At 41.0% G+C, this 27,442-nt stretch overlaps 2 protein-coding genes across 15 annotated transcripts in view; both read left to right on the top strand.

The window, feature by feature from the left end:
- Positions 1 to 23,938, top strand: part of kcnh2b (potassium voltage-gated channel, subfamily H (eag-related), member 2b) — a 336,501-nt gene extending 312,563 nt beyond the window's left edge. For all 4 annotated transcript variants that reach the window (XM_088072346.1, XM_088072345.1, XM_088072347.1 and 1 more), the window contains 9 exons: positions 8,928 to 9,180; positions 9,984 to 10,177; positions 10,308 to 10,410; positions 10,651 to 10,802; positions 11,187 to 11,331; positions 11,875 to 12,064; positions 13,749 to 13,854; positions 14,085 to 14,186; positions 15,631 to 23,938. In XM_088072346.1, coding sequence (XP_087928472.1) covers positions 8,928 to 9,180; positions 9,984 to 10,177; positions 10,308 to 10,410; positions 10,651 to 10,802; positions 11,187 to 11,331; positions 11,875 to 12,064; positions 13,749 to 13,854; positions 14,085 to 14,186; positions 15,631 to 16,044 — 1,659 coding nt within the window. In that variant the 3' untranslated portion in view covers positions 16,045 to 23,938. The remainder of the gene's footprint in view (positions 1 to 8,927; positions 9,181 to 9,983; positions 10,178 to 10,307; positions 10,411 to 10,650; positions 10,803 to 11,186; positions 11,332 to 11,874; positions 12,065 to 13,748; positions 13,855 to 14,084; positions 14,187 to 15,630) is intronic.
- Positions 23,939 to 25,084: 1,146 nt separating this feature from the next.
- LOC121960427 (uncharacterized) overlaps positions 25,085 to 27,442 on the top strand; it is a 145,324-nt gene continuing 142,966 nt past the window's right edge. For all 11 annotated transcript variants that reach the window (XM_088072006.1, XM_088071993.1, XM_088072000.1 and 8 more), the window contains exon 1: positions 25,085 to 25,171. The gene's annotated coding sequence lies outside the window, so the exon portion shown is untranslated. The remainder of the gene's footprint in view (positions 25,172 to 27,442) is intronic.

Here is a 27,442-nt window from a genome sequence, read left to right as displayed (position 1 = left end):
TCATTGGTCAGTAGAGAATCACCACTTCAGCCCCATTCTGTGGATGATAAACAGGGTGCAGACTTCACTTGTATAACCGATTAAAAGCTAATACAGCAAGTGCTGCTGGACAGGGCAGTAAGTGGCAACAACCTGGCCCACATGTAAGAGCACTGCCTGTGGTGAAAACAGGTCTAGGCTCTAAGTACTTTTTTGTAGGTGTGTCTTTTGGTTCCTAAGGTAATATACTGAAAACATTTGGGAAACACGGCTGTATTCACTTTGGCTGTAGAAGAATAGCTACAGCCCTTAGGAGGAGGAGGAGGAGGGGTCCTCTGGGATGGGCAGTTGTACAGAAGCCAGGGCCCCTGCTGAGGTGGGGGAGGGGAAGCATGTGGTCTGGGGTTGGTGAAAGGAGTCAAGGGGGATGGTGTCAGAACAGTCCCATAGTCTCTCACATCCAAAGTAGAACTCTCTCAGTTGGTCTGTCAGGCGCAGATTCTTAATGGGGAGTGGGGGGCTCTTGGTCTTAAGTTGATCTGTGTGAGGCCCTTCCAGAACATTTCATAATGAAGAGAAATTGTTGCTAATAGTTTAGCCTTCAACTAAGTGGAGCCAGAGGCGTCTTTTACACAGAGATCGCACCATGGGGCCGCAATAATTCCCCCCTTTATACCACCCCTGCACTGTTACACAGAACCAACCAACAGCAGCATCATTCACTCCAGTGTGTGATAATACACTGCATCACGGCACGCTGCAATCAAAGGAGGCATGACAGGCGCGACATTGAACACAAGAGCATTCGCCTCTAATGTGACATAAAACAAAAGTGTCGGTAGCACTTCCTAAACAATAACAAAGGCATAACATGTCAATGCCAATCATTTCCCTTTTCTTATGGTGGCTGATCTCATCCTCTGCTCAAAGGGTAGGGAGCTCCCGGATCTCACTGTTTATCCAGTTTGCTTTTCTTTTTCTATGATTTTTTTTTTTTAGCTGCTATGCTAAAAGCTGCCTTTTTAAATCTCTCGTGGTGAGTCACATGCATAAACATGTCATCAAAAGTCACACTCATGGTCATGTCTTTCTTTACGTTTTACACAGAACTCATTGCGGCGCTGTTACTACCTCCGTTGCCGGCTCAGAGGCGAGACCACGCTGTCTCCCCTTTGCAGGATTGGATGTTATATACAGAACATCAAGGCGGTATAACGGAGTGATATTCCCACTACCTTGAACAGGTAGTGTGGCTAATCTTAGCCAGAGCATCGCCTTCATTTCACCACTGTCTCAGTCCAAACCACCTTGCTGGCAACTGAACAGCAGAGACAACCCCCACTGCTGCTGTTGTCTAGGTTGGACTCTGCGTCACTGCTGGCCATGACTCCACTGTGACACTCAGTGTGGGGAGGTTTGCCAGGATTCAAGCCACTACAGTTGCGTTCCTGCGTTAATCTTGGGGAAACATTCCACAGCGGCAGGGAGCAAGGCAGAGGGAGCGTTGCTAGCAAGCAAATTCTTGTCTCATTTGTGGTCTGATAGACAGGAGTAAGAGCGGGGCAGGAGGGGCTGAATAAATGTGCAGTGGGCAACTCTACAATCAAATTTTATTTTATTTTATTTTATTTTATTTAGAAGGGACCATGTACAGGACAACATAAATGTTACCATTTGATGCACCAGATTATAGTTTTAAGCTAATTTGCATCTGCAGTCCCTCGTCAGGTCAGAACAAACATACAGCATGACATGACAATATTAAGTTATACAAGAAGAAGAGAAAAAAAAGACACGCACAAGAAAAATAATACACACAATAGCACATGATCTAAAGCGATACAAAGAAAAAGAAAGACAATACAACATAAAACTATACAAAAAGCACATCACTTACAAAACGCAGAATAAAATACTACACACAGCAGGGCATCGCAAGTGAATGCTTGTCCAATTAAAAACAACTGATAAAGTCTTGAGTTTAGGGTCAGTGAGTGCAGAGCTGAACAGCTTTCAACATCCTTTTCAAGGTGGTATTGAAATAAATCAATGTATTGGAACACTGGGTTAATATATGAAGCACGTGCTTATGCCCATGATCCTCTGTAGGAGGATATCTGCTTCATCTTTAACCACACTGCTGCAGAACTGCTGGCCATCTTAGATATGAAAAAATATATTTCTATGTATCCTCTGGTGGAGGAGCTTAAGACAGAGAGAGGAGAGCTGAAGGAGGAGGGTGTTCTTGACCTCTTTTTGGTTGATTGTTTTTTGTTATTATTCCTTTTCCAGACTTCTGCCTACCCCGATTTTAATGTGCAGAGTAGTAGGGTGTTTTCCCCGACAACTTTGACAGGTCATTCTTCTTTTACAGTTTCAACCCAAGTATCCTGCTCTCGGACATCCAAAGCATAATCCACTTTCCATCAGAAACTCAATTTTTGCTTCATGAGATTGTGAATTTACCTTCTGACATTCGGCTGAAGGATGCCTGCCCACACAAAAGGGACACGAGGTGTCAGAAGCACTGGGGAACATGTTGCATTGTATAACAGAGGATTTCTCTCGAGCGGACTTTGCAGCTTTGCTGTCAGACACTGTGGTGTAAAAACTTCCTATCTGCTTGGTTTTGATTCAGCAGTAGTCTTGGCCTTTAACTTCTTTACATTGGCAAGAGGATCATGACTGTCCCAGAGCAGTGGGCTTTGGCGTATTATAGCTTGCCTTTCAAAGAATGCTACAAGGTCATTCATTTTTTTGCTTTTCTTTGGCTTTGCTCCAGAATAGCACCAGCTGCTGTCCTCCACATCTGGCTCAGTTTATAAGGTAGCTTTGACACAGTGAGCCTCAGGTTAGAGGCCAAGTCAAGCTCCTCCATGGCCTGCAGATCTGTCATTGTATTACAGCAGGCTCTGTGAAAAAGCGCATTGTCTTTCCATCCTCTCCCTTTTTATTTTTCTAGTCAAGGGCTTTTCCCCTTTAGGTATTAGCAGTTTTGATTTCATCTCCAAAATGCACCCTTGGCAGTCTCTTAGCCTCAGTAAAGTGCATGTAAGAACACATTTGAGACGAGAATGGTCCTACTAAAAAAAGTCTTTCCTGTGCATTTTTAAAAAATCTGCATTCATATGATAACATTGTGAGATCAATACTTGAGTACATGGGGCAGCAAAAACAACCAAAGAAGCTGTAGTATGCATGCCAGGGCAGTAGTTGGCGGCGTGGCTTTATAATGACACCAGAGAAGAACACTGAACGCATGCGGATCCACAGGATCTCACAGGATCTCACAGGATCCACACACTGCCAGAAGGGGGTAATCAAAAGATTACACTCTGGAACCCAGTTTTAAAAGTCTGCGTTTTCATGCCCCCAAAAACTAGTTCTTGTTTGCACAAAAGGCCAAACCACAACAAAGTTTAACGTTTCATGCAAAAACTGTTGTCATGTAAATGGCTCCTTTGTGTCCAGGAGAGCTACTGGTTTTCTCTTCAGTTCCACATTGAAATGCCTTGATAATAGTCTGATAGTTTCTGGGATTGACATCAAAAACTGGAGTCTCCCTGGCAGAAGTGATGTCTGTGTGTGCTGTTGGGACCAATAAATCAGCAACATATTTTTTTTCTCTGCATTATCATTTAGGAATTGTCGTCATTGTTTGTAGCTGTAATTCCAGTTCTTGTTTTGGATTATATTACTGATGTGCTCTGGTGGCCTTGGTTGTTGGATTAGTAGCCTTTGGACTGGTGTTTTGCCAATGGCTCCGAGATCGGCAAAATTTATTTGGAGATGGTTCTGGATTCACTGATATATCGGATTTTCTCAGTGACTTCTTAGATAATCATCCATGTCATTGCATTGTGCTTGTGGTAAAAACAGTGGTGGGTTTGGTGAACTGAATCTTTTACAGGATTTTCAATATTGGCATCTGATTCGGCTCGGCACATTTCCAGTTCCATTCATCCCAGTCCAGTTTGCAGTGGAGCCTTCTCTGTTCCCAGTGCATGCTTTCCTTTAAAGCTTGCTGGACCGGCTGCAGAGCAGCTCTCTGTGGCAACTTCAAGGCAGGCTGAGGCAACAGAGGAAGTGGTTGATCCTGATTTTGAATGTTTCGAGGAATGTGAGCTCTTTGATGCTTTGGAAATGCTTTCCTGGGTTCAATGAGCATCAGACGGTCGATTTGAGAATTTTTTTCCCTTTTCAGCATCCTCAACAAAATTTCCGTATGTAGACGTGTTGGCTCATATCAAGAAATTTTCACATTTTTCCTCAGTGAGACCATTTCAAAAAAAGATTAATGAATCTGAGTTACATTTACAATGTTGCAACACTTTGTTTCACCTTTACAACATTTCCACCATGTACAATAAATATTTTCATGTACAATGAATATTTTCAAAGCATGCCAACCAACACGTCCGTCACATGTTGCCGCTCTGTCAGGACCTTCTGCGTCAACGTATGATGTTTTAGGCATCCTTCTGTGTCAGCTGTTTACGCTTCAGGATGCCGCTACGGCGATGTTGCTACAGTGATGTCAACAAATGCACGTGGTGGGATGAAACAGCATGGTCCCTGTGTTCACACAATAGTGCAGACTGTCACAATGGTTGGGATAAGTCACCAAAGTCATGGATGGTTAGGTTTAGACAAAAGAGGAACATGATAGGGTTCAGAAAAAAAAAAACCCACACCTACTCACACATCCACATGGGAAGAAAACTCTGCACGTTCACACGTAAGTCGGTTGTTTGTGGGACCCATCCACCTCCCCACCCGCCCGCTTGATGAGCACATTCACGCCCTTAATATTACATGGTTACCGGCAGCCTTAGGGGCATGTGACATATCATCCAGCCGTGTTGTTAAGTGACACCACCTGTGTGAGTCGCATGTGGACACACCCGATGTCTTCCAGCACTTGTGTATGAGTTTGATGTGGATGCAGAAGGTGGCTTTTGGCGTCACACTCCTACGCCAAAAGTATTGACTATTTGACGTGTTTGGAATGAGAACTGGGTGTCTCAACAGCAGATGAACATTTTCCCCAATTCATTTCCATTTCATAACATGTACACATCAAGATATCACTGGATTTCTGTTTTCGGACACTGAATATCATTACAGTGTTTCTTTTATAATTTGCCAGCAAAGCTTACTAATTCCATCCTGGATATACGGCTCAGAGCATCTCTTTACATGCAATGTTCCGCTGGTAAACACCGAGCCCCCACCACCCCCACCAAGTACAACCTCTCACAGTGACGGCACTCCCCAATGACTGTGTCCTCCAACAATGCACCATGCCACACAGCACAAATTGCTCGGGAATAGTCAGAGCATTGTGACAGAAAGCTCAAGGCATCGGCCAGGCCTCAATATTCCCCACGTCCTAATCCGATCAAACATCAGTGAGACATGCCGGTACCCACAGAGGGACCTTCATGGATTAGATTCAGTTCTGACCTGTCAAGGCATGGACATGGGACCTGTGAGGGTGTTGTGTGATGTCTGGCACCAGGGCGTTGGCAGCAGATCCTTTGAGTCCTGTTAGTTGAAAAGCGGGACCTCTATCGATCGGTAGGCCCCACAGATGCTCAATCAGACAGAGATCTGGGGAATTTGGAGGCTAGGTTGGTGCGTTGAGCTCATTATCAAGTTCCTTGGGCCATTCCTGAGCAATTTTTGCTGTGTGGCATAGTGCATTGTCCATCGGGGCTGTGCTTAGTCTGCACTTGTTTGCAGTGTTGTAATTTAACAAAGTGATAATACTTCATGACAGTGCTATATAAGTATTTTTGGAAGTATTTTTATTATTTCTGTCAACTTTCCCTTTCACTCCACTGCATTTCTCGTATGCATTTTAGTTACTTTCTACAAAACAGGGAAGGAATGAAGGAATGGACAGACAAGTGAAGGAATGAGAGAGAAGGAAAAACAGGATTTTGTTCTTTAAATCCTTTAAGTTCTAAAAAAAACCCTAGTTTTTCTTCACATGTATTATCAGCTCCATTTTTAAGGTGATGTATGTTACAAATGGGTAAATGTAATAATTCTCAGTAATCTGATCGCTTGCTTTTTGATTGACAGCATTAACTTGTGCTTTTACTTTTGATACTTTTAATATCATAAAACTACTTTTGATAGTTAAGTACAGTAAATATCAGCTCCTTTTAGACCCTACCCATTTATATTCTCATATGTGACTTTAACCTCTACCATTGTCATTTTCTGGTAAGGTATCGCTACTTTTACTCAAATGTGGCTTTCAGCTAGTCATCCATCACTAGGTGTTTGGGTGGATAATGCGAGCTAAGCGGCTGCCACATAAATGCCAGGACCCAAGGCCTCACAGCAGAACATTGCATTTATACGAGATGATCAATATTATTCATTTGACCTGTCATTGGTTTTAATGCTGTGGCTGATTGGTGTGTATTTATTTTAACCTATGCCCTGCTCGACACCTACCAGGCAGCTAACTGCATCTAAATTAAATTGTCAGATATACAGCCACCTGTGTGTATTTGGCTGCAGCTGCAGAGTGGTTGCGTGGTGAAAGTGTCCCACAGGCCGTGAAAAAAAAAGACACAAAAGCCCATAAAAGCATTTCTTTCCACACAAAAGAAGCATTACTCAGCAGAAAAAGCTACAGCAAAGACCACAATAATATATCATGACAGAAAACATTTATATAAACAATAACAGTGTGACCTTGAAAGTCAGCAGTTCAGCATCTGCTAAACGCTCCAGTAAAGTGGAGCCAAAAAACACCTGATGTACCCTGCCTCTAAAATCTCACTTCAGCACTTTTTGGGGGTTGAACCTGGCAACCCACAAATCAACAAAATGGTTGTTGTTTGCAGGGAGTAATAGCAGGCTATTATTAAAATACGCAAAGGGAGTTCTCAGCTGTGTTGTGAGTTTGTTGTATTTGTTTTAACGCTTCTATGTGTTTGACTGTCTTCAGAGCAGATCGTATAACATTTAAAAAAGTGAATAATTACTGGAGTAAAAAGTCTAGAGTGCTGTACAATCTAACAAGTTGATCTTACTCAAAATAATCTTGGAAACATGTTCCTTGAAAAAAGAAAGTAAATAAAACTATTAGTCTTAATTTATGTTTACTTTATATCTAATTGTGAAGTTTACTCAAAATTTAGCCATATTTACTTAATTTTGTGAAGCTGTTGCAACTTAAAAATGACAAGTGAAATGACTTTTTTCTTTCTAAGTGTTAGGAACTTCAGCTAACCAAGTTAGTCTGACTTCACTTGATCAACACAATAAGGATTTGCTAATGATCAAATTAGGAGATCTGGGAATTCTGATTTGGTGACATGTTTAAAAGAAACAAATACGATTGAATATTTCGTAACCAGCAGAATACAGATATATAGCACAATAAAATTAGTTTACTGAAGTTGCTAAAACTTGAAAAGATTGATTTGATTAAACTTGTCATTTTTAAGATGCAATAATTCCACAAAATTCAGTAAGTATAACAACATTTTAATTAAACTTAACAGTTTGATTTGAAAATCTGATGAGATTTTTTTTAAAAAAATTGAGTAACATCAAGTCTGACAAGTTGATTTTACTTTAAAAAAAAAAAAATCAGATTGCCTTGAAAAATATGAGAAAATATGGGGTGCCTGGTGGCTCAGTGATTAGAGCAGTGCCCCATATACAGAGGCTGTGACCTCGCCGCAGCAGCTGCGGGCCCGATTCCAGCCTCAACCCTTGACTGCATGTCGCCCCCTCTCTCTCTCCCCCTTTCACGGTAAAACTGTCCTGTCCATTAAAGGCAATAAAAGTCCCCAAAAATAATTGTTAAAAAATATATATAAATAAATAAATATAAATATTAATCTTAATGTATCTCTATGTCAAGTTATACAAAATTTTGCTGTATTTGCTTAATTTGTGAGGTTGTTGCAACTAAAAAATGACAAGTGGAATTACCAGTTTCCTCAACTTTTTTTTAAAGTAAAATCAACTTGTCAGATTTCGCTGTGAGACAAATGTCAAAACAAGAGATGGACACTTGCTTATAGAGAGATAAAGACTGAACCCAGTGAAGTCTGAAATGAAGAGAGAAGCTCTAAATGGATGGAAAAGAGAGAAATGGAGGGGAAGAAACATGGTGTTGGTGTTTTAGGAACAGTTCTGTTGTGTGCACTCAGCCAGAGAGTTACAAGCTCCTAGCCTGCCGCTTAAAAGAGCTTCGGCTTCCCTTGCTCGCAGTGAACTCATTAAAATTGCACCAATTCTTCATATTAATTACACTCTACGGGCCCGCTGTCTCCGTTCTGGTAGGCTCTCTGAAATACAGTTTGAAATAATTTTGCACTGAAGCTCTAAAATTGACTGCATAGGCCCATTTTAAGAGAAAGAAGAACTCATGTCCATCTTCTCCTTACATTTAGAACTTAAAATCATAAAAGATTAGATTAAAACCATGACCTCTTCTGGTTAATGTATAGGCAATTCAGTTTTGTCATGTAAATTTGTGGAATGGTGTAATAACAGTAAAAGGATAATGTCCCATGAATGTTCACCAGCGGAGATGATGATAATAAAGTGTGTAAAGACACTTTTAATGATTCATTTTAAAGAGTCCATAATCTGTGACATTTATTTGACATTAGCTTTATGTTCTGGATTTCGCACATCGATCAATTTCTGCTAATAGCAAAAATCAATGCTGATGTAACCTCTCACTATCAGTTCATCCGCTTTCTTTGTCCTGCCTCCACTCCTCCCTTCTCTTGCTGTCTCCTTGCACCTCACTCATCTTTCTTCTTCTTTATTTTTCCCGCGTGTATCTGTGTATAACTTTTATTCAACTGTCTGTCTTCTGTCTCCTCCTGTCCTCCCCTTCCTCTCTATTACTTCTACTTTGTATACTCCTCCCCTCCCTCTGCTTCCTCGCTCCCTCTCCCCAGGTGCTGAAAGGTTTCCCAGAGTGTCTCCAGGCAGATATCTGCCTCCATCTGAACCGGACGCTGCTGCAGAACTGTAAAGCTTTTAAAGGCTCCACCAAGGGCTGCCTCAGGGCGCTGGCCATGAAGTTCAAGACCACCCACGCACCCCCGGGTGACACGCTGGTCCATGCCGGAGACGTTCTTACTGCTCTCTACTTCATATCCAGGGGATCCATCGAGATACTGAGAGGAGACGTGGTGGTAGCCATCTTAGGTACAAGAAATACAATTTAAAGTTTTCAGTATATGTTTTACTGATGACATTTACCACATACTGTGGCCCTTGTCCCCTTGCTCCACTCTCTGGGTGTTGACTAAGAACAAGTTTAAGCCACGCCGCCTCTCAACTGCTCTAGCACATGCATTAGTTGGTAGTGCCATCTGTTGGTGAGCATAGAGTGTTACTCCCAAAAGTTCAATGTTTAGATTCAGGTTAGCACAACTAAAGACATGTCCTGGGTTTCACCTCGTCTCCTGTCAGCATGAGCTGGGATTGGGTCTAGCTCCCAAAACAGGAAAACGGTTAACAAAATGAATTAATTAATGATAAAGTTCTATTATGTAAAGATCTGGGGCTGCATTCATAAAGGTTCTCTGGTAGAAATAGTTACTCCTGGTGATGACATTCTAAGAAAATTCTTAGAATTGTAACAATTTCCAAGAATTTCCCTTAAAGTCAAGACTTTGTCTTAATAAAGCAGCAGCAGGACTTTAAAGTTTCTTAAACGAATAGTTTACGCAGAAATGCAAATTCAGTCATTATCTATTCACCCTCATTCAGGCCTCGGTTTGGCCTTTTGTTCACATGACAACGCTGTTTTGGGGTCTGAAAACGCAAACTTTTGAAACCAGGTTCCAGAGTGTAATCTTTTGAAAATGCCTCACCTTCTGTCGCCCTGTAAACTCACAATCGGAGATCCTGTGATTAATCGTCTGCCAGCGCAGAGTGAAATCACCACTGACAATACAAACTTGTCTTTTATCTATAAAGGTTTTCATTGTTTTCATCTCCTCCAGGGAAGAATGATATCTTCGGCGAGCCCATCAACCTGTATTCTCGTCCGGGTAAATCCAATGCTGATGTGAGGGCTCTGACCTACTGCGACCTGCACAAAATCTTCAGAGAAGATGTTCTAGAGGTGCTAGATATGTATCCTGAGTTTGCAGACCACTTCTGGAACAACCTGGAAATCACCTTCAACCTTCGAGATGTGAGTTTATCCAAGCAAAGATTTAAACTTTTTCAACAGAGTTCCTGATTCTTACTGTTGCTGGTTTTTCAAATAGCATCCTCATACTGTATCCCTAAATAAAGGCTGTTAATGCTGCTCCTTGTTTCAGACCAACATGATCCCAGGCTCTCCAAGCAGTGATGACTCCAACTGTGGAGGATTCAACAAATTACGCAGACGCAAGTTATCATTCCGAAGACGCACAGAAAAAGGTGACCTTTCCTTTACAGCTCATATCTCAGTCTGACCATTTGTTTTACTGTCACATAAAAACATCTCCAAATTATCTGTCTGTCTGAATGGTAACAGAAATACAACATCAGCAAATTTCATTTCATTATAAAGTTTCTCTGGCAATCCTCTCCTATTGGTCATCTTTGAAAAGTTAGTCTGGAGTCCTGGACCGGCCAATCTCCCTCTTTTTTAATTTATCCTGGGAAACCTCTGTCCAGATGATGCAGATGCTGGAGAAATTAAAAAGTCCCATAAGTCTGCAAGGCGGAGACAGAGGGAGGCAGCCAGCAACCAAAAACAGGAGGAGGCACCTAAGAGGCAGTGGCAGGCACACCGAAGCTCAGTGTCTTCACACTCCAGCGGTGATGAGGTATAACTACACTTTTCATTATGTCCAACTCCAAAACACTTCTTGTTTTTCGGTTGCCTTTGTTGTTCACCATCGTGCAATGAAAACTGATGGTTTGGATCTCTGGAAGAGGGGTTGTATGATGTACTTATCCATTATCAGTGTCAATGCATACAGTAGATCCTGGTTGACCCCCAGTTTGGAGAAGCTGGACAGCAGCAAGACATATTTAAAAAAAAAGTCCCACCAAAAACATCTATGTCATTTTAAAGACTAAACCCACCAACCCTGGCCGGAGTGCGACCTCCTTAGAATGTGAAAAAACTATGGATAGGTGACTCACACAACCTGACTTCAAAAGATCCAAACTCTACCTTTAATATCTTGGATCCAAACCTTTTACAGGGGGAGGAGTCAGTTGTGACCAGACTCGCCCCTCCACCAGCAATGCTGGAGAACCCTCTGGCTCAAGCCCCGCCCAGGAACTTCAGTGAGAACACAGAGGGTGATGGAGATCCCAAAACTGGGAACACCTGCAATGCCCTGTCAGGTAAAACACAACAGAATAGTAGACCTAAAGTATACAGCATACAGAGGTATGCAGTTCCTTTACTTAAATGAAAGTATGCATACCACAATTATAATCAGAAAAATGTCCTTAACATATTAAAAGTAAAAGTACCCAATGCAGAAAACTAAGAAAAAAAATTCTAAGTCAATTTCCTAATTGATATTTTTTAATCAAATTTTATAAAAATTTGAACACTTTAAAAAAAGTTCTAATACCACACAAAGTACATGTCCTGCACTGAAAAGGTTGCAATGCATAAAATGCATAAAACTTGAATATATATATATATATATATATATATATATATATATATATATATATACATCCTCAGTCAGTTGGCTACTTAATATTTTTTTAGATTTTCTAAAAAAAATTCTTGTGTTTTTTTCTTTATGCAATAATCACGTAAACCAACTAATATTAAAGATACTCAAATAAAGTACAAGTACTTCAAAACTGTACAGTCATGCCTGCGCAAACACACACTCTCTCTCCTTCTCCACCTGTCTTCTTCTCCCACAGGTGCATTCTCAGGCGTGTCCCACATCTTCAGTTTTTGGGGGGAGAGTCGGGGAGGCGGTCAGTACCAGGAGGTTCCTAGCTGCAGTCTGGCTTCCCCCCCACCCCTCAACACGCCGCTGCACAGCCTGAGCCGACAGCAGCGCAACCAGCTGGACACACGCCTGGACCTGCTGCAGAAACAGCTCAACAGGTGGGACTGGTTGAAGGTCTGGGTGTGCATTCTGGCTCGTGTGTGTTGGTCTGACTGTAGCTGTTCTTTTGTGTTCTGTATCTTGTTGAAGGAAGACAATATGAAAGTCCCTGCTAAAACTCTGCAGTCATCTAACAGTGTGAGACCATGTCCTTTTCCACCACTGCGGAAAAAAAGAGTTTTTCCGTCCCTGTAGCCTTTTGCTGGATCAGGCTCTTTGTCAGGTCTTGTTGAGATCACAAGCTCCGTCTTTTTGCCGGCTTTTTGCTCTGAAGCTGTCTGCGCCTTCAGCTGTATGCTCGCTGCTGTAACGCATGATTGACTGGATGCCTCTGCTGGATAGGATGTGTCAGCAGGCTGAACATGTGTGTGAGGAATTTAGGATGGGGAAAAAACTCCTTCCATGTACTGAAAATATCTGCACATACGGTTAAGTCTACGCTGGACTTCAGAAAGTTGTAGGAGATCTGCAGAATGAGTCCTAACTAGCTGGATGGGAGTCTCAGATAGGACCCAGCAGGTTTGATGGTGAAACTTCCTCCTCCTGTATGCGTATAGCACATATTCTGTATTCCCACTGTGTGACCAAGATGCCAATTTACTAATAAGGTACAGTAAAACTTCAGACTTCTGTGCAGAATAACAGCAGGACAGGAAGAGAAATGCCGTTTCAGCACAAGTTTTTGAAAAGTATAACAATTAGAACAGAAAGTTTTTGCAAGAAGTGGAAGGTAGACAGAATAATATAATATTATACAAATGTATTTTGCAGCATCAGTTGCTAATTAGACACTAACTACAATGTTGAGATCTGAGGATTACAAACACTCTCTCTGTTACGCATCCATTATATTTTACAGACTGACTTCCTGGTTCAGCTTTGATCTATTGTACTTTCCATTGTTTTTCTCACACAGTTTTTCTTTGCAAAGAGCATTCATATTAGACATTTATGTTCCCAAATTTTAGTGATTAGCCCTTTGAAACCTGGATCAACATTATTTTCCTTGTGCTGCTTTCAGATGCCTTTCACAAATATTTAAACCATCAAACCCTGAACAAATTGGTGCATTTTTTCAGAAACATAGGACACTGGTAATGAGCAACTTGGGTAAAAAATTCCTTCACAAATTAGTAAATTTTCAAAATATTTAGGGAAAAAAAAACTCAAACAGCATCGTCTATCGAGGGGATTTGTCATAGAGATGCTGATATGATATGTATGAAATATATGTATAATCATACCCATGGTTTGCAATTACATAAAACACCAATATTTTTCTTCTAGCGATTGGGGTGAAACCACAGGACACAGAGATCAACCCTCATACAAGAAACATATTTCAACTTACAGTTTAACTGTATGCTGAGATCATTTGTTACTAGCCGGCCACCATTGTTTTAAACAGACGAGTTTGTATTACGTTACCCACCAAAAAACCTTGCTCTGGTTTGGCACAGTGCATTTTGGTGGCTGTAGGTTTTCTACCTCTTGAGCAAAAGTGAATGCCACAGTCCTTTTTCTCTGTTTTTCTCTGGTCATGTGACACCAATTTCAAAAGTGTTTGCCTCTCTCTAATGCATTGATGGCCGAGTTTCATGTGAGGACCCTCTTTAACGATGAAGCACTTTCTAAAGAGTGGATCAAGAGATCAAAGGATCATCTCCTACTTTCTGTGTGCAGGTTGGAGAGTCGCATGTCAACAGACATCGGAGCAATCATGCAGCTGCTGCAGAGACAGATGGCTCTGGTTCCTCCTGCCTACAGCGCCGTCTCATCACCACCTCAGGTAATAACACACACACACACACACATGCACGCGCACACACACACACACACACACGGGGTGTGTATGTACAAGCATGATGTTAGTGATCACAGGGGCTAATCAAGCATCTGTCTTTGAGCGAGACAAAGTCAGCCCGTCCACAGGGGGCAGGATGAAGGACAGCTTTCCATTATTATGACCAGACTGTCTATTATTATAGACAGAAGGCTACACTTCCTTTTCTTTTGCAGGTCTCACCTTACCCAGGTCCCGGCCCAGGACCAGGTCCAGGAGAGAGACTGGTCCAGCCTGTTACGCCTCTGGAGACAGACCCCCTGGCCTCCCTATCACAGGTGAAGGACATGTTTTGATAAAATGAACACTTTGCAAATTTTACTTTACTGTCCCAATGCCCATATTTTCAGTAACTAGAATGTATAACAGCACATCAAATAGTACATGCCCTGTTTATATATATGGTTAATTATACAACAATAATTTATTGTAAAATTTTACATTGTGCATTTTCTGAGAACGGTTTATAAATTTGAGATATTTTTGTACTGTTTTTTTGAACCATTCTATCATGCCAATTTATACAGACAATGTAGAAATTCTTACAGCGTCATGAAAACTTTTTGCATATCAGCAATACTTATGATTGCAATCCCAGCAATGGTGGTTACAGTTTTGTCACAACACTTTCTCCTTGACTGAGTTTTCTTTCTCATAAAGCACCAACCTAGTCACCAGAATACATGTTGGCAATGTATGTCTCTGCAAACCATGGACAGGTTACATTTGCACGTTATTAACAAACACCACTTTGATATGGTTAGAAGAGATCATGTTTTGGCCTAAGATACAGGTTTTTGTGGCAATATTCTGATAGGAAACGCAGCAATGACTCATAAAAAAACACTTTTTGTGGCACTATCTCCGATGGAAGCACAGCAATAGACCACATTAAAACACGCATTTTAAGTGATTATAAAGCTGCTGGACAAAGCGTTAACGTATAAAAAAAAAAAAAAACGGTTTTGTTGTTTGCTAGTGTCCAGCAGTGGTCTTGAGCTTGGCAGGTATCTCACCCAGGTGACACAGCATCCTCCATCCCCTCCAACTCCTGATGACAAATTCAGCTCATATACTGTGTCACTGTAGAGATGTTGATATGATATGCATAAAATATATGTATGGTGACCACTATGTATAGTGGTCATATGTCATATCCATGGTCACATAAAACTACAATATTTTCTTCTAGCAATTCGGCTGAAACCACAGGACACAGAGATCAACCTTCATAAAATGAATTTGACTTTGTGAGTAATAAAGGAAAAGCGGAGCAGCAGTCAGTCCCAGTAACCTCTCAGTCAGTCCGTTTATATGATGTTCAAAAAAGTCATTTATTATTGATTGTCCGACTGAAACTGGATTTTCAAAATACATGTAAACATGTTAGTCTCATGGAAATCAGACTGAGTGGAATTTCCCAAAGTCGGATTAACACATCTGGATCATTAGGACAGGGGGCAATTTACTCTTTCATGTACACGCCTGAACCAGACCTGAACTGGCCTTGGCGTTCTGCACATACTCCATAGTCCCCACGCCAGGGTTTGACAGAGAACTGCATAGATTCATAGAAGAAAGATGGGATAATAACAGAAAAAAAACAACAAAAAAATGCAAAAAGTATCAGGACAAGGACAGTAGTCCAAGCAGTCCTAATGGAGCTACGACCGTAGCTTGACTTAACTGTGCACATAAATGTTTTGATTGCTTTCCCTGCAGATCTTGGATAGCCAGGACTTTGAAGAGTTCCCAGCCAAGCCTCTTGACTCCCTGCAGCCCCAGGACTCCCCCCTCATCAGCACCAGCCAGGGCCAGCTGGCTCCCTCTGGACTGGACAGCCTGGGGCAGCATCTGGAGCTAGAGCTGGGACTGGGCACTGCGGCTGGAGGCATTTCAGGGCCAGTTGTGGGTTCGGGTGTAGGGATAGATTTAGGGAGCGGGGCAGCAGTGGGGTCGAGCTTAGGAGCAGGGTTAGACTTTGGTTCAGGGATCTGCATGGCGTCAGGGGCTGTGGGGACAGAGGTATCCTCCCTGGATTCTGAAACCCAAAGGAGGCTGTCCCTCCAAGAACCACAGACACCTCTGGACTCACGGACACCACAGAGACACAGCTCGGACCCGGGGGGGAGCTAAGGAAGAGGTGAAGGGGGAGGAGAGTGGGATGGAGGGAGGGATACAGAGAGAGTGATGATTTATCCTGCGGTCCCTCCTGTTTCCACCGTTCCTCACGGCACTTTGGAGATCAAGAGGCACCTACTGTACCTACCACAAAAACCTTTAGGGCACTACTGTATCTTCACTGCTGAAATTTCACCTCTGACCTCTTTAGACAGGACACACGGCTCAGAGGGAGTGAAGCCAGGCAGACGGGGGGTCAAGAGGAGGGTCAAGGCCTCTCTCTATCTCTCTCTGCCCTCCCCCTCCATGTGAAACATCTGGAGCTTTCTGAACTCCACAACCTTTAACCAAAACCACAGTGAGAGCAGAGAGGAGCTCTGCCACTTAATGAACACAGTCCAGGTCGAACCAGACTGATCTGTTCTGGACCACTCGGTCATCTGAACGATGACGCTTCACACATTTAAATGACTGCTATCCTGTAGAAGAATCCCTTTACTGCTGTGTCCAGTGTTGGATGAGAACGAGACAACAACGGACAGAAATAACGACGAAACAAGTAGCCATTTACGTCTTGCACTGAAAATCCTATTGATATAATGATTATTCTACTCTATATGTCCGTGGCGCTTCCGATAAACTCACAAACTGGTTGGTGAATTGTAGTGTTAGCTGGCCTAACAGGAAACCTGCTATCCCGTTCTGTCATTGGTTCCTTCCCCCCTGATGTCCTGCCCCCCCCTCGGGAGGCGGAGCTAACGCTTCCCCCTTCCCAAGAGCACACTGGATTGGCTGGTTTGCACCTCAGGGGTGGGAACTGGAGGGTTAAAAGCCATGAATTATTCTCGATGAACATATCAGCTGCCCGATCATAAGCATTGTACAGATTTGCTAGTGAGTGAAGAACATATGGCATGCTTAGGCAGCGTCACAAACAGGTAAACTGGCAAACTTACAAGTTTACCACAGGAACAGTGCACCAAAAACAGCTTAACATAAACAGTGAAACAGGAAACCCCGGGTAACTAATTCCATGAGTAGAAAGACAGAGACCTTATTATGATATGATACTGGCCTGCTTTCATTTCTAAAAATCTAAGCACACGCATAAAGGAAAAAAGGTTGAGTGATTTTAGTTTTGTTGAATTTGCTACCTCAGATTTCATCTGTCCTTACTTTTTTTTTCACCCGAGCGAGCACCCAGAATGCTTTCACATGCTTGTACATACGTCATGTGATCCACAAATCCACAAGTTTGCCAGTTTACAATGACCAGCCGAATGCGCCATTATTCTATGTACAGTACAATATGCAAACACTGGCAAGAAGAGGTGAGTGAGTGTGCTTTAATCTTATTATGTGTGTGTGATAAGTTCAGGTTTAAACCTTTATACGTGTTTTATGTTAGTCCTCATTCGCAAAGCATGGCATATAGTGTGTTTGCTTCCACACACTGTAGAGGGTCACTGGATTCTAATACTGTGTTTTCTTTGCGCCAGACTGATTTTAGTGGCTTGTTCAAACAGCCAAATGACACAGAGTGAGTATTTTTGACTCTAGACAGCACAAATAAAAACCCTTTATAATGTAGGTTTTTAAATACTTAGGAGGTCATCCAACAATTTTTAGCAAATGTGATTACAGGAAAAAACTGTACTTTAGCACCACTGTTTTTGGGACTCTATCATGTGTTAAAATCATAACCTCTCATTTTGAAGTCCTCAGATGCACATCTGGGGCCGTATTCACAAAGCTTCCTAGTAGTAAGAGTTGCTTCATTGATGAAATTCTAGGAAAATTCTTAGAATTATTGATTACAAAGAATTTCCCCTTTTTAAAAATGCAGGGATAATGTTTGTGGTGGATCTCATTAGGGATACGCACACATCTCCCACCGAATGCAATAATGATATAATGTCACAAATAATGTGAGCACAATACTTAGATATTTGCAACTGGAAAAATGTTACAGTGCAGCAGTATGATGACACAAAAAGCTCCTTTACAGTCTCATGTTGTGACACAGTTCATTTTATTTTCACTGGGTGTTAACACCTTGCAGACTCACAAAGGGGTATGTCTTTGACAACCAATCACATCTGTTAAAGGAATGTATTATACCTAGAAATGGGGGCACCTCTTTACTAAGGTAAAAGTTTTCTGTTCCGTCCTCACTCAGAGCTGCTCTGAGACCTTAACTAAAACACTCCAAAGCGTTGACACTTAGCTTGAAATTTTTAGGCTCAGTTGGGAGCTATCTGAGAGTATCCTCAGAATTTTTGTGAATACGGCCTCTGATATTTTTTATGTCATGTTAGCAGGCCATCAATGCACTAACACCATCAAAACGGACTGCTGCTCAGGTTTCATTTGGCTTGGAAGAGCGTAATGTGTGAAAAGTGATCTTGAATCTAAAGTGAAAACGTCTTTGGTCCAGGCTGTCATCCTCCTACATAATAGTCTATCACGTCAGTAGGAGGTTGTGCCTCATTAAAGGAGTGCAACACAGCAGCCACTGGATAAATCTGACATGTCAAGAAAATGGCAACTTACCAGTGAATGATGTGATTTCCTCTGAATCTGAATGTTCTTTTGACTTCAGTCATAGATACTTGTGAGCAGAATGGAGAATTAAAGGGCAATTACACCCATTTTCAAAATTCATACATGTTATTTCTGTGGTCTAAGACAGTCTAAAAATATAAGTAAACACGGCCAATATTCTCCTAAAGCCACAAACTGAGTGCTAAAACTTAAATGAGGGTTCCATTTCACTTTTCCATGTAAGAGGCCATTTTTTTCCCCCGAGTTCCTAATACAATCGATTGCAGCATCAAACTCAAAGTAAAGTACGAAGTTGATCCATAGAAAATGAAAGGTGAAACATGTTGTAGATGAACCCAAGAGAAATTTCTGAGTATTCACTTTCTGTGTCAGAACTGAGAACACTATAATAGAACAAAACTAATTTGTCGTTTATGGAGCAGCTCCAGACTTAATACCCTATGACATCATAAGTTTTAGACTATGTTATCTGGTTTCTGGATTTGAGAGAGGGAGAAAGTACCTCATGATAAAAAATATTGATTGAGCTTTCCTAGACCAGGGAAACAACACAGGTGAATTCTCAATTTATATAATGTTCCCCTTTAAAATTGTGATGCAAATTTGTACCTTTTTTAAATTAGATGGTACCAGAGAGAAAGGTGCATACTAAGAATTATTTTACATGAAAAAAGTCTTTAGATTTAATGTTTGAAAATCAATTATTGAACAGTCAGGAGTTTGACACTTGGCAAAGTGCATATCCATTATGTGAGTCTGGGGAGACAAACACACTTCTCCCTTTAAATCATACACATCATCATTTAGATATGGAACTAATAGCAATGTAACTTTTCCTGATGATTTATGAAAAGGTGATGGTGGTGATGGAAATGAGCATAGTGTTAAGATGGTGGAAGAGTGGAGTCTGGAGTTTACCCAGATATCTCAGGGCAAGCAGAGATGTAGGAAATAATAAGAGCAGGTGCAACGATACCCCATATACTTAAAACTGAAAGGGAAACTTTGGCAGTTTTCAACCTTGACCCTACTTTCCCATTTTTTTGTGTCGAAGTGACTAATAGGAACAACAATTTGGAAATATGGTCCATTGAGAGAGCAGCTGGCAGCCACAACAAACAAACAAACTACAATGCAATAGTTTGGGGCAAAAGCACAATGTGATCGATGTACGTCCAAAAAAGTTCTTGTTTTCGCCACTGACAGGCTCAGATTGCTTTAAGTGTCTGACAAAGAAATAGCTTCTTTGTTTACCTTTTGCTTTATCTAGTCTGTTATTATGTCTAAACAAGTCTCACAGGTCGAGCTGTTGACAGAAGACAATAACAAACAGATTGGATCAAGCAAAAGGTAAACATGAACTTTTATTTCTCTGTAGGGATCCTCTCCATAATAATGACAGACAAAATAACAAACAAAGCCGTCAGTGGCTATAACAAGCACTTTTAGTGGATATATTTAGACAGTGTGCTATTGCCCCAGGGTTAACATCGGGGTCTGCCTGCCAGTGTCTGCTGCAGCGCTCTTGGCGCAACTGGACCAGTTTCAAAAGTCTGTCACTTAGTCACTTAGACCCAAAAACACAGAAATAACTTTAGTTTTGAGTTGCCAAGATGGAGGGAAATAAAATAGCCCATGACATCTTCCCCAATTATGAAATTATACAGATAGACCCTTTTCCTGTAACAGCATGATGGAGAGTCATAACAGAGGGGGGAAAGCCTGTTGAAGTGCAATAGTCCTTTAAACAGTTAAGACTTGTAGCAGCTTAACTGCATCCATTAACCTTTAGCACTTTAATTCTTAAACAGTGCAGATGTTTAATAAAGACTCAGGAACGTGTCATTGGTGATGGAGGGTTCATTTCCTTTGTCTCAGAACTGAAAAACCAACCAATCAGAAGGAAGGAAAGAGAATAATTGGAGGGACCTGACTTTTACACAGTAACATCCTGAACCTTAATTCTGGCAGAGTTCCCCTTTAATGCAGAATTGTGAGGATTGTATTTTGCCGCTTGCTGGTTTAAGCTATTGTATTTATTTATTATTGTTGTTTGTGTTTTGTCACGTTGTCTTGGGTTATTGAAGACCTCATTTGGTTCAGCAAGTGAAGGCTATCTGTTTAAACAGGTCTCTACTCATGTTCTTGTGTTCATAATCCAGAAGTTAACACTCACACAACCAATGCTTATTTAATATTTATGAAGTGCTTGGTGAGTGGTACATTATTGTTAATAATTCTAAACTGATCAACTTGCAAATGCACACAAAGCCACATTCATTACACATTGTGTACTTTGCCTGTTCTACCTGTTTTCGCAGTGATCGTCGGCGTCTCTCCAGTGCAGTAATCGGACCATGCAGCTGTATGTGAGCAGCTGCTCTCACGCTTTGTAAAGGTGCACTTTAGTATCTAACCAAAGCGAGTGAATGCTGTAACAAATCATCATAATTGGTGACATTTTAAACCCACGTGTTAATACAGCTGGATTATGTGTGATTTTAGAGTTCAACCAAGGAGATTCTAAAAGTGACTTAAAATCATTTTTGGAGTATAATCGGGATGGTTTTGGAAAACTTTGGAAAACCAGAGGAATATTGTGAAGGTGAGGATGGTTTGTGCACTGTAAAAAGTGATTCCAGCTGAATGCTGATGAGTTGAGTCAACATATTCTGTACTGTATTACAGGTTGGTGCAAAGACAACATATTCTCACTCCCACCACGTCAAATACAGACTCTCAGTGGCCCTACATGTCAAACTAGTTACCCCTCTAGGGTCACTTTGAATAGTCTGGGGTGGCGTCTAATCTGTATGTGGAGGTAGCTAATGATACTCCATTCTTCTAGTCCTCAGCAGCAGCTTGAGTTTGACTTGCGGTGTGGATAACTGATCTGTTGACCTCTACAGATGCTAATGGGTGCCTTGGTGCGTTGGTAACTGACTTTTGCGTCTTTAAAAAAAACAAAAAGAACTTCCATGTTGAGGGGAAATGTTCAGGTTGTGTTCATTAAATGCATGCGGTCTTGTTTCAAAATAAACTTCCAATGTAGTTTTTAGTTTACTTCCTTTGATTTAAGCAACAAAAGCATGTGGTTATGTTTAGAAAAAGAGATCATAGATTGGTATAAAATAACAACATCTTACTAAAGTAATGTAATGCCGCATCTGATAGGTTGATAAAATATCCCTGCATTGACTATTGGTTCTACATGGGACACAAACAGTGCTCTCGTTGGTGAAAGTCCTGTGTTTGTTTGACAGACCCACCCTACTCTGACTAGCATGCTATTTGTTCTACACTAATAAGCCCAGTGCATCATATACAGACGCTAAATGGTGCCTGTGTGAGTCAGTAACTGACACCGAGGGCCACTGACCAAACTTGGGTATTTGACAAATTGGGAGTGAGGACGGATTGACAAAGTTGCTAGACTACCTTTTTTCTATAGTTAAAATGTGAGTGAATGCATCGCACTGACCAAAATCTACTGAGTTCTTCTTACTACTGAAGCCTATCTGCTAGTTGTTTTAATCAGTTTACTTTACTGACACACCAATAACCATCACTTAGTTTTCACCAGCAGTCCCTGCCTGTGGTCACCAGGTCCCATAACAAATCAGTCTTTGGCTCTGAATATCCAGTAAACACCCATCAAGCTCTTTACCCGTGAATCTGATCTGAAAATCGATTTTCAGATGTGGGCTCTCCTCGCCATCACACATACTGTAGCGAGAGTTTTGTTAGTGATAAAATAACAGTCACCTAGTGGCCTGAACTGTATCTTAAAATTCAGAACTATGACCTCAAAACTAGAATGTGGTTGTTGTCGACTTTTCTTCCTCGTATGTGACCGTAGACCTTAGTGGAATATTCAGTGCTACAGAATACATTTATGTAATGCATACTGCATATTATAACAATAGAGGGGGCACTTTGAAAACTGAATCCATGGGGGACAAGGGAGGGGGTGTTTGAGGAAGTTAGAGTGTTTTTCCCCTTTGCATTTAAACATAATTACAGACATATAAACCCAGCTTACAGTCACGCCTACACACTTACACAACACACACACACACACCTTAATGGCTCTTCCATACCGCTGAGCTTTTTTCAGCTCTGTTCAACTTTCTATGAGTTCCAACAGACTTGGGTCCTGTATTTGTAGATATTTTGAGCACTTGGGGAGGGGGGTTTGGTACCGTTTACACAACACTGGATCTGCTCTGTCACTCCTTGCCTGTACATACCGACTTCTACTACTTGTAAAGGAATCAAACTCTTTGGCACTCGTATAGCCAGCACTATGCAGAAACTGAAAAATTTCTTTGGCATGCTTTGAAATGCAGAATACTATAGAGGAAAATATACTAAATAAATAAAGTCTGCTCTAATTTCTTATGAAAATAATCACCTTATTTGAGAAAAAAAAAAGATGAAGCTGTCCATGGTAAAAATGGATATGAGGATGACAGTTAAAGGTGATTAGGATGATGACGCTAAAGACTTTTAATATTGTGCACATTTTTACTTGCATGCTGCACTGAGAATCGTCCAGCGATGAGAGGGTTTGACGTGCAAAGCAGCTGATTTTTGCTGTATGCTTGCAAACTGTGTGTAGAGTGAAACACTGAATTCTTCCGGGTTGCGGGAGAGTCATATTTATATATACATATATATATATACATACTACTTCCAGGTTATGGAAGAGATGGGTACTGAATAGCTGCAAATATAGTGATCCTGGATGATACAATATTATATTGTATATTTGTATCTTTGGTTGCAAACCACTGTAACGGAGTGATGCATGTGTGGCAGTCCTGGGCAGAACTGTTACCTGTTTCCCAAATATCAAGGAGCGCTTGATTTACCTGGGCCTGTTTTTCCGCTCTTGCCTAAAAAGTTAAATCAAGTGCATCTAAAATGTTCTAAATCTTGCTTTCGCCCGGCTGGGACAGGCTACACACTGAAGACTGACTATTATCAACACATGTGAGAGCAGTGTTGGACCACATATTTCTGTCTTTTCAGTGCATGTGGTGTTGAAATCTAACGCAATTTGCTGAAAAGTACTGACTTGTGTGAAAAACTCCCACAAATGTTTTGAAAATTGTTAATCTTTGAACAGTGTATACTCTGAAGCAGTCCCTGGAACATTAACCATAGATTTATATCTAATACTGGGCTGGCCAATGCAGTGCTTTATTCATATCAAATGTTGAAGGACGTTGGAGGGGGAAATAGTGAAGCTCTAGGTTCTGATTGTGTGATAGCATTATCAATGGTTGAACTTTATAAAATTTCAAAATATTTCTTTCAATAAACCTCTTTGAAAGCAAAACGATGTCAAGACTGATCTTTATGTCAATTAGTTGGACTTTTTTTTTTATTTTTAATAATAATAATAACCGATTTCATCTATAGGCCAGTTTTTAAGGTACTCAAAGATATTTTAAGGGCTCTGGCAAGTAAAAAGCACTACAGGACACTGAATCAAACATTAAAAAGCTCTTTGCGGGTTATTTGTGAGTAATTTTTATCAATGTAGACAGTCTGGTGCAGTCACTGGTGTGTTTAGGAACAGATTTCCAGAGGGACGGGCTGCTGGATGGTGAGAGGCGGGGACAGAAGAATATATATTTCTGACATCACACATTCATTGCGATGATGCAAGCTTGAGAAAGAGGTGGAACGCTTCAGCTTGGAGCTGAAGTTTGCCATTTCTGCCACAAGGTGTCACTGTAAACCTGCATTACGTGGGCTTGAAGCATTTTGAGGTTAAACCGCGTTTGATTTCTCCTTTCTCAGGTTCTTTACATGGAAAGTTATCGTAATTTGACCGCATCAGATGGGAAAATGTGTGGATATGGTATGAGAAACAGCCAGAAGAATGTGTTAATATTTTAATTGGACATGCAATCTTAACATTGTTTTGGTGGGTCATTCGCAGTTTATTTTCAGAGTAATTGGAGTTATAAACATAATGGTGATTTGCCTTAAATTGTGTGTGCTTCTATCTATTATAATTATTATTGTTTTATTTGAAGAAAAATGATCTGTCTTTGACCTCTATGTCTACCTGGCCTATCTGTAATGCAGGTGAACGTGTCATTTCTAGTTTCTAATCGCTACTGTTTAAGTATTTTCTCTAATAACTCATCCCGGTGACATTCCAGTGATCTGGGCGATATAAGGGCGTCTTCCTGGGCCGTGGCTGTATCCAGAGCCTGTCCCTCCCGGCCATTGGACCGACAACGTCCCGTAAAAGGAATCAAACTTCTCCATTGTGTGTCCAAGGTGTCTGTCAAAAGTACATGTAGTGACGACGAAGGGCCTACATAGAGTTTGAATGCCGTGATCGGACAATTTGCTCGTCACTCACTCTTTAATTTTGATTTCATTGGTTAAAACAAAAGCCAGTCAGCAATATCGAGCTCTGATTGGATAAGAGCCTCCCCGGGGAGGAGCATGTTAGTCTGCGGCTAGCGGAGTGCTCACTCGGGTGGGCGGATCATAGCAGTGACAGAGACGCTCGCGGACTCCCGACAAACTGTCAAAAAGCGGACAACTAACGGTGAGTCACGTTATTTAAGGGACATTTTGTTGTTTTAGCAGTGTGTGGGAACGTGTGCTGTTTGCATAGAGCGCGGGGTAAGCGCGTGGACAGCCGGAGTGTTGGTAGCAGTGAAATGACGGTGATTTTGGATGAGTGAGCTCACCGCACGCATCACAGCCACGGTGTAGTGCTGTGGGATAATGCTGCTTTCAGGTGAAACTCGGAAACTCTTACTCTCGAGTAGCAGTGAATGCGCAGCAGCAACGCGCTTGCCCGTTCTTTAAATTACTAACCAATTTGAGTTATTTTGCTACTTTATTGGACGTCTTTTATGCTAACGCCGACTGTGAACTTTCACTCTCTCCGTCGTATTTACTACAAAGGTGGGTGGGTCACGTGCGACCGAATATGGCTCTTCCGATATTCCCGGCAGCACTTGAGGCAGCATGGGTGAAGTTGCACTGTCACAGCATACAGGGTAAAGTTATGCAAGCTAGCTTGAGTCTGTGTTGGCTCCGTCCATTCATTTACAGTCTGTGAGGAGGACTTAAGGTCTGAACAGCAGAGCTACATGTGTTGTGTTGTGTTTACATTGCATCCTGAGCTCCATAGACTTCTTCCACAAGCCATATTACTGTAATGTCTCTGTCCCTGGATGGTTCAGTGGTAGTGCAGTCTTTGTCAGTGCAGCCTGATTAACTGACGAATCTGGAGAGTCACTGATATTTTCTCACTGTCATTGTTGTTTTAGCTCTTATCACTGCTTATCACTGGCTGCTTACAACTGCTGATAGACAAAGATAAGCTTTCCACCCTTTTCTTGATTACTTTATAATACACACTCTCATTAAAGTATTACATTCAACAGTAAATATGTGGTTTTGCTACTAGGGCTGTGTCTGAAATCTTGACCCCAATCCTGGCATTGTAAATATGTGCAAAATCCGATTTTTTGATATTCAGAAGTAATGAAGCTGAAAGTTAGGCTACTTCTTGACCTTTGAATGTTTACTATAACTACCGTACAGATTGCCCCAGGGATGACAATTTTCTGTAGACTCACCAGAATGATAACATTGTCCTGGTTCCCCTGTCAAAAAGCCTATCGGACTTTGAATTCATGTATTTATTAATTTAAAATGATTCCCATAAGCTGATGCCAATGACACCAGCTAATCTTCCTGGGGTCCAAAATTCAGTACATCATATTCATATCATCTTGTGTGTGATGTACATTAGATTAATCACAAAAGACGTTGTGTGCAACATCACGTCTCTTCTACCTTAGTTCCATCACATATATATACTTCAGTTTATGTTACAATTAGTGGTCAAGGATCATTGCAGAAAACAAACTGTCGATAAGAAAATGTTTATGATACTTGCATATTTTATTTGGCAAGATAACCACAAATGAACATCACTTGAAGGATTTTTTGTGCCTAAATATTATCGGCAGAAGTGAAGAAAAAAAGAAGAAGAAGCTTTTGTTAGGCTATAAATAAAAAAAACAAAAAAACATTCAAAAACCACTGACTTTGAGACAAAGGAACTAGAGGTGCTGAAATGCTGCCTCATTTCTGTGTTTTAGGACTCATCACTTGGGTTTTCTATAAATTCCAAACTTGAAGTCCCATATTATAGTCATGATTAGGTTCGTACTTGTATTTTTATTTTCTACTAAAAGATGTGCTTTAATGGGGATTAATGGAGATTGACTGTTACAGCTCTGTAGTGGCACTTTCTGCCTTTATATAGTATAGTTGTAATATCACAACTTTCTGCAAGTCCCAATGACTTCTTAAAGGCGCAGTTTCTGAATATGGACTGTGTTCATTTCTCTGTGGCTTTAGCTTTAGCATTTTGATACTTTCATTGTATTTATATATTTTTTACAATGGGAGACCTTTAAGGTCCACTGATTTCCTTTTCCCAGAGCTTTCAGATGCTTCTCGTGATGCTCAACAGCCCACAGAGTCTGCTCAGATGTAATAACTCAGTTTGAATGGAGTTACTGTTAACTGAGCAAAATCCATTGTAGCTAAATGAGATGCAGTTGTCAGACTGATGAAACTGATGAACTATGCTCCTTTGGGATGCATTTCATTAAAAAAAAGTCTTTATTATCTGTAAAACACAGCTTGTGTCAGAGTTTAATTCCAGCCTGCACAATACAATCATATTCTAACCACAGGATTCAGGTGAATGTTAATAAATAGTATCATTAGATTATCACCATCCAGACTTGCACTGGAATATTATAGCACATTTTGCCACAGAAATTGCTGG

The sequence above is a fragment of the Plectropomus leopardus genome, chromosome 21 (assembly GCF_026936395.1).
Source record: "Plectropomus leopardus strain MGB_pleo_1.0 chromosome 21, ASM2693639v1, whole genome shotgun sequence".
NCBI classification, from domain to species: domain Eukaryota; kingdom Metazoa; phylum Chordata; class Actinopteri; order Perciformes; family Serranidae; genus Plectropomus; species Plectropomus leopardus.
The sequence above is the reverse complement of the archived record's forward strand: the minus strand, read 5'-3'. Positions and strand labels throughout refer to the sequence as shown.